Source organism: Eriocheir sinensis, chromosome 2, assembly GCF_024679095.1.
Source record: "Eriocheir sinensis breed Jianghai 21 chromosome 2, ASM2467909v1, whole genome shotgun sequence".
Classification (NCBI taxonomy): Eukaryota; Metazoa; Arthropoda; class Malacostraca; order Decapoda; family Varunidae; genus Eriocheir; species Eriocheir sinensis.
In genome coordinates, this window is record NC_066510.1 from 30,716,285 (window position 1) to 30,723,690 (window position 7,406).

At 42.7% G+C, this 7,406-nt stretch overlaps 1 protein-coding gene across 4 annotated transcripts in view; it reads left to right on the top strand.

The window, feature by feature from the left end:
* Positions 1 to 7,406, top strand: part of LOC127002536 (E3 ubiquitin-protein ligase HECW2-like) — a 50,709-nt gene that overhangs the window by 34,902 nt on the left and 8,401 nt on the right. For 2 of the 4 annotated variants that reach the window (XM_050868609.1, XM_050868620.1), the window contains exons 9-22: positions 105 to 621; positions 739 to 844; positions 1,408 to 1,561; positions 1,858 to 2,024; positions 2,412 to 2,668; positions 3,051 to 3,236; positions 3,499 to 3,648; positions 4,448 to 4,549; positions 5,181 to 5,347; positions 5,511 to 5,723; positions 5,833 to 6,198; positions 6,328 to 6,520; positions 6,755 to 6,953; positions 7,191 to 7,389. In XM_050868609.1, the coding sequence (XP_050724566.1) occupies positions 105 to 621; positions 739 to 844; positions 1,408 to 1,561; positions 1,858 to 2,024; positions 2,412 to 2,668; positions 3,051 to 3,236; positions 3,499 to 3,648; positions 4,448 to 4,549; positions 5,181 to 5,347; positions 5,511 to 5,723; positions 5,833 to 6,198; positions 6,328 to 6,520; positions 6,755 to 6,953; positions 7,191 to 7,389 (2,976 nt within the window). The remainder of the gene's footprint in view (positions 1 to 104; positions 622 to 738; positions 845 to 1,407; positions 1,562 to 1,857; positions 2,025 to 2,411; positions 2,669 to 3,050; positions 3,237 to 3,498; positions 3,649 to 4,447; positions 4,550 to 5,180; positions 5,348 to 5,510; positions 5,724 to 5,832; positions 6,199 to 6,327; positions 6,521 to 6,754; positions 6,954 to 7,190; positions 7,390 to 7,406) is intronic. The other 2 variants (XM_050868626.1, XM_050868634.1) reach the window with 2 other exon arrangements.

Consider the following 7,406-nt stretch of genomic DNA (forward strand, 5'->3'; position numbering starts at 1 on the left):
AGGGAGCACATTGATTACTGTTTTTATATGGAGCTCTGCTCTGATTTATACTGAACTAAAATGTTTTGATGTTAATGACCAAATACTCTCTTGTCACCCTGAAGGCGGTCGTACTGTGAAAGCGGGGAGAGCGAGTGCAGCGGCAGCCGGGCAAGCAGTCGAGTGGTGACTCCTGAACCCTCCACCCCAAACTCAGCATCAGGGATGTCCTCTGCAACTATATGTCCAAGTCCTGACCACTGTGAGGAAGGGGCAGGGGCCATTGTCACCTCCCCACCCCCACCTCCACCCCCACCTTCACCACCACCACCACACCCTGTGCTCTCTCCCCCGCTTCCTTCTGGTGAGGCATCAAGTGGATCATTAGGAGGAGTCGCAGGGGCAACAGGCAGCACCACCCCAGGAGGAGATACAACACCTGTTGAGGGCCTTGAGGACAGGAGGCTGCAGGAGGAGTCCAGGATTGGCAGCGATGAGGAGAAGGCCCCAACCCCTCCCCCTCGCCCTCACCACCGTCTCTCTCGCCCCATGCCTCCCCATCCTCCCCCGCTGCCCCAGCAGTGTCCCCCAACTCCCACGCATCACGCTCGACGCTCCCATCCTTCAGGTGGAAGTGATCAGGTATGTTAAACAGGTGGATCAGCTACATGTGCATAAAACCTTTTTTTTTCTGTGTACTGTGTATTTTTCATATATTTGCTGCAAGGTTGTTTAATTTATTTATTTATTTATTACCAGGAGTTGGAACGTCATGGTCGCACGATGCGCCTTCCTTCCATCCCTGAAAGAACAATCAAGTTCCAGAGGGTGGAGATTCAACCTGGAGAAGAGCCACTTCCCATCAGTTAGTACTTTTTCATTTAGTAGAGGACAGAAGATTTACTTAGCATTGACCAGAGTACTTTGGAGGAATTCCTCACAAGTGGTAGGAATGATAGAATGATAGAAATAGTAAATGCATCCAGGCTCTCTTAAGTACATGGCCAAGACCCTAGTGTTGTGTGCTCTTTGCAAGCTCCTTTGAACCTCTCCACTGTTAGTTGCTGACAAGTGATGCTCAGGTGAGGAGTGAGTGAAATAAGATTTATTTACAGTATGCAGTGATCCATGTACTGAGCGACTGGTAGACTGTGAATGACTTGCTTGTGACCTTGTGATCTCAAAACAGTACCACTTTGGGTCATATAAAGCTTTGGTGAGCACCTAGCTCAGTGGAAATTACCAGTTGAGTTAATGAATGTCACATTCACATTATGATTGACAGACCTCATCGCCAATGACTTTCATCATTGGTCAAGTGCAGTAAAGACCCTCTTTACTTTCATCAGAGTTGTTAATTATTATTATTATGGAATGCAACACCATTTGCCACCACCAGAATGGTTCTAATTGTTTTGGTTGCTGCAGATTGGGAGGCGCGCATTGATAGCCATGGCCGTATTTTTTATATTGATCATGTCAACCGCACCACCACATGGCAGCGGCCATCCGGCAATGACTCTGCTCAGACGCAACGAAACCAGTCAACAGACCGGCTTCAAAGGCAGCAGCTGGACAGAAGGTAAGTGTGTGCCTGGAGTAGGAGCAGAAGCCAACATGCTGTTTATTCTTAAGAATTGCTCCTCATTTGTAGCATGTCCCAATGAGTGATTCCACTTATATGTGACTTTACTTTCTATGTTTCACTTAACTTCCTCAGAAGGTTGTTCTGTCAAAAGTCTTCACATTCATAACCTAGTTGTATTATTTTCCCTTCCTCTCTTTCTCCCAGTGCCCTGAATATCTCATCATGCTCTTGCTTTTATGTGACTCATTTCTTTTCCTCTTGTCCATGGCTATCATTTCCTTCTACTACAGGTACCAGAGTATCCGTCGGACAATAACATCCCGGCGGGTGGAGGGAGAGGAGGTGCCCCCCACTGCTGTTTCTGCCACCCTGCCATCCTCAGCCTCCACACCCTCACTAGCATCAGCAGCAGCTACTCCTCAGACATTGTCATCCTCCACCTCAACCTTCCCCAACAGTATGTCCATTAGTCTCCTAACTTGTCATATTACAAGGCTGCAGGCTGTTGAATATGAAAATTAAATGATTCCATGTGAAAACTGAATGACCTGGTACAGGTTTTGGGCCATGAAACAATAATTTCAAGCCTTCAGTTGTTTGTGCTGCACCATGAAGTTGGATAGGGGAGGAGTAGGAAGTAAATGTCCTGTATCGTCCAAACTGGGAATTTCAGAGAAAGTTTAAGCAATGAGTTCAGCTTTAGAGTTGATGTGACACCTGTAGTGGCATCAGGATCAAGGGAAATTGGGAAAGAACAAGAAGTAAAATTATTGGTGATATATTTGGTTAGATGTGTTTTAATTTAGGTGTGTGTACCAGTGTACTGAGCTGTTTGTTTGTTCAGCAGGTACAGCAGCTCCACCAGACCTCTCGCCCTCCACACCGTCAGCTGTTCAGTCACCCACATCAGCCTCCACATCCACCACTCTTCCAGCTCCTTCAAGCTCAGGAACTTCCTCCTCTTCTACTCCATCCTCCTCGACATCCTCTTCCTCCTCCTCCTCCTCCATGAGCAGTGAGAGGCTGGACATGTTGCTTCAGTTGCCGGCCGTCAAGTTCCTCACCAGATCAGACTTCTTCAGCGTCCTCCACATGAATGACGTGAGTTTCATTTGATTTTGTACACATGTTTTATTCAACTTTAGATCCTGAATACACATGTTGGCTTCTTAACATCAACATTAACATTTTCTATTTAGAGGGGTATTATTTAAATAAGATTACTTTGTTATAAGGGATAGTTTGTGAACTTTGATACATGTGTTTTTTCACTTTACATATTTTATTCTTCTATATTCCAGTGGAGAGGATACTGCATATATCAGTTATATAAAGGTCATAATACCTATTTTATTGCCAAATCTTCATTATTAGCGCCTTACTACAAGAAACTACACCAGTGTAAGTCTCTGATAATGATTTGAGGTTTACTTTACTCTGTAATATTGATGCCATGCTGATTTTTTCTCCTGATGCATTGCAGGATGCATGTTCTGTGTATGAAAGGAGTGCATCCCTCAGGCACATGATCTCTCGAGTACGCCGAGACCCAGCAGCTTTTGCCCGCTACCAGCACAACAGGGATTTAGTCAGCTTGGTCAACCAGTTTGCAGACATAGAACGGGACTTACCTCGTGGCTGGGAGGCAAAATATGATCGTTCAGGGAAGGTGTGGATGTGTGTCATTGTTGGTGTCATGAACCACTTTTTGTTGTCATTTAGTTATGATAGCATTGAAATTATTTATCTGTACATGACTGTATAGTGTAACATGCAAATTTATTTAATAATTTGTTTAGATGTCAGTGCAGGACAATCTAATAATGGATTCATATCCTTTTAATTATCAGTTGATGGTCAGTATGTCTTGAAATAATGCCAAGCATATGTGAATTGTTTGACTGAAGATGTGTGTATTAATTATATTTCAGCTGTTCTTCATTGATCACTCTAGCAAGACCACCTCCTTCATGGACCCCAGATTACCCATCGATGCTCCATTCATCAACGCCAGCAAACTAGCATTACCCAGCACCCACCATCGGAGGTCTCGCTCTCCAGCTGAGGATGATGCCTCTCGGGTAAGTGAATGGGGGATGAAGGACTAGTCTCTGCTGCCTTGGGTTGTGCCAGTGGAGTGAACCCATTCATGAATACTTTGAATTGTAGGAATTTTAACATTTAAATTGATCAACTTTTTTTGAGTGGCTTTATATGAGAATGACATTTCTTCCAGTCAACTATTTTAAAATTATTTTAAGCCTCTATTGCTTTGGAAGTTTTTATGTCTGTGTGTGTGAATGTATGTTTAAAAATTATTTATGCATGTAATCTGTATATCAGTAATGTGGTATATTGGTGTCATCACTGGTATTTGGGCCAAGATCTCAGTACTGAATATACTAATGAAGTTTCTTTGTTTTTTCCACTCCAGCTCTAAACAAGAATTTTTTTTCTTATTATCAAATTAATTTTGCATGATTTTATTTGAAAAATTACTTTGGCATAAGAATAAGTCGAGCTTTTTGCTATTCCCAGACAACACTTGCTATTACTGTGCTTCATGATCCCACATGTTTAGTGTCTGGCTTCCACAAAATCTATGCATGCATCTCAGGCTATTCTAGACATATGTATATAATATGATGGACTCTGGCAATCTGATTGATTAGTATACACAACACAGGCACGATTTTATATTATTTTTTTAGGTATGATAAGTCATTGTGTTAATATGATTTTCTCAGTTGCTTTGTGAATTGCTATGTAATGCTGAAGGAGAGGCTACAATATAAGAAAGGTAGTGAGCACCTAGGAGCTTAGGTACCAGTCCCCCAACTTGGCTAGAGTTAGCTCTCACCCCAACTCACTCCCACGCAGGTGCCCATTCCCCCGCCACGCCCACCCACCACTATTGGCAGTGTTTGTGGGGGCATCGCTGCACACGTCACCCCTAACATTCCTACTGCCTACAATGACAAGGTGATATGCCATACCGTGATACTCATCTCAGGCAGCAGTGGCATTGTGCTAGAGGCTCCCTCTCTCTCAAGAATAGTTGTGGGCCTCTCTGTGGGGTTATGCAGTGTACTTTGGGATTTACTGTCATCCACAAAGCCTTTTATGAAATCTGTTTAAGCTCTTTATATTGATAAGTTGAAGATTGTCTGCTGTGTGTGTCTATTTTGTTTTGTTTTATTTTTTTGTGTGTGTTTGTGTGTGTGTGTGTGTGTGTGATTTCAATCAAGTTATTATAGCAGGGTAGTAGTCTTAGAAGAGAGGTAATAAAAAAATGCAAAAATCATTGATTTAAGGCTGTAGGTAATTTTAATCTTGTTTCTCCCTGCATAGAATATTTATCATCAGTTTATGTACTTATTTACTGTTTCTGGTTTAAATTGATTTTATTTTATATTATCCACATATTGTACACTGCCCATGATGAAAGATTTTAGGTATTAAAATGTTATGCATTGAACTGGTCACCAGTGTGTGCCTTTGCACAGTATTGTGCACCTGTTTAATGCATGTAATGAATCCTCAAGTCTTTACTCAGTTTATGTTAACAGAATTGTATATAACAAACACTTATTCCCCTGTAATGCCTGCTTAGGTCGTTGCCTGGCTGCGGCAACCAAACATTATGGACATCCTCTGTGAGCGTCACAGTGGCCTGCGCACCTCCCCAGCTCTCAGGGACAAGGTCACTGCCATCAGGATGGATGGAACAGCAGCTCTTGACCGCCTCAGTCACGACGTAGACCTCATCATAGTGCTGAGGTGAGAGACAGAAGTGCATTTTAGTGGAGATTAATTTGAATAATTCTAAACCTTTTCTGGTGTGTTTATGTTAACAAGAAGGCATTGTTAAAATGTTTTAGAACTGTAGCTTCATGCTATTATTCAGAGTATCTAATCACTATGGCATTTCCTTTTGCTGCAGTTTGTTTGAACACGAGATCATGTCATATGTGCCTCCCACTGTGGGTATGTCCCCACGTGGCTCCCCCCAGCCCTCCCCCCAGGCCTCCCCTGGACTGGCTCGAGCCAATGCTCGGGCTCATGCGCCTTACCGGAGGGACTTTGAGGCCAAGCTCAGGAATTTCTACAGGAAGTTAGAGGGCAAAGGCTATGGGCAAGGCCCAAATAAACTCAAGTAAGTACATACTTGACAAGTAAGTCCATACTGGAGCTTTATCAGTACTGAAAAGAATATTTTTCAACAAGATGCACAGATTCACACTAAGCAACACTTTCACCCTCAGACTCAACATTCGTCGTGACCACCTACTAGAGGATGCCTTCAACAAGGTGATGGGTGCCAGCAAAAAGGACCTTCAGAAGTCCAAACTGTATATTACCTTCTATGGGGAAGAAGGACTGGACTATGGGGGACCATCCAGGGAATTTTTTTTCTTGTTGTCCAGAGAACTATTTAACCCATACTATGGACTCTTTGAATATTCAGCCAATGACACCTACACAGTTCAGATTTCTCCCATGTCGGCCTTTGTGGATAACTACCATGAATGGTTCAGGTTTTGTGGGCGGGTGCTGGGGCTGGCCCTGGTCCACCAGTACTTACTGGATGCCTTTTTCACTCGACCTTTCTACAAAGGTTTGCTGCGTAGGTAAGTTGGAGAAAGGGATGCTATGACAGAATATTGTGAAATATATTTGAACATTTTGTATTTGTATAAAATTAGGTATGAAGAGATTAGGCTTAACATTTTTGTCATTAGCTGTTATTGTATCCACAGCCCTGTCTCCCTGTCTGATGTGGAGTCCCTGGACTCTGAGTTTCACCAAAGTCTGCTGTGGGTGAAGGATAATGACATCACTGACATTTTGGAGTTGACCTTCTGTGTCACTGAAGAGATCTGGGGACATGTGGTGGAAAAGGATCTCAAACCTGGAGGGAAAAATATTGCTGTCACTGAGAGAAATAAGAAGGTTGGTTAACAACAAATAACTGAAATGAAAAATTAAGATTTGTAGGCAGTACAGATCTCTGCCAAGAGAGCATGTCATTGAGTACATGTCTTTTCATTCTTTGTCATTTGCATGTTGTTCTTTCGTTCAGTTGAATAAAATAAAAGCCATCTCCAGTTTCAAAGGAACCCTGCAACCCTTTTCCTAGATTTTTTTATATAACTGCTAATGTCAGTGACATTTTTTTTGCAACAGGAGTATCTGGAGCGAATGGTTCGGTGGCGGTTGGAAAGAGGAGTCAGTGAGCAGACCGAGAGCCTTGTTCGTGGATTCTACGAGGTAATTGACCCTCGACTGGTAGGAGTGTTTGATGCTCGAGAACTTGAACTAGTCATTGCCGGCACACTGGAGATTGATGTGACTGACTGGAGGAAAAACACTGAGTATAGATCTGGTGAGTTAGTTTTGTGTTTTGCATTGGTTACCTAAGTATCTTCTGTAGCTGATGTTAATATTTAAGAAAGGACATAATAATTAAATAATGATAACTAAATGTTGTATGCATTGGTTACTCTGGTTTACACATGAAATAAACAAATAAAATCCTGCTTTCTTTGGTATACACCTTACAGTCTAAGGAAATTAAATGTCTTAGAAGCAACTCATAATTCAGGACTAAATATTGTTCCAGGCTACCATGATTCTCACCCGGTGATACATTGGTTCTGGCTTGCTATTGAGCGCTTTGACAATGAACGACGGCTGAGACTGCTACAGTTTGTCACCGGCACCTCAAGTGTGCCTTATGAGGGATTTGCTGCCCTTAGGGGAAGCAATGGTCCTCGGAGGTTCTGCATTGAAAAGTGGGGGAAACCCTCTAGCCTACCCAGGTTTGTAGTCATGCTTA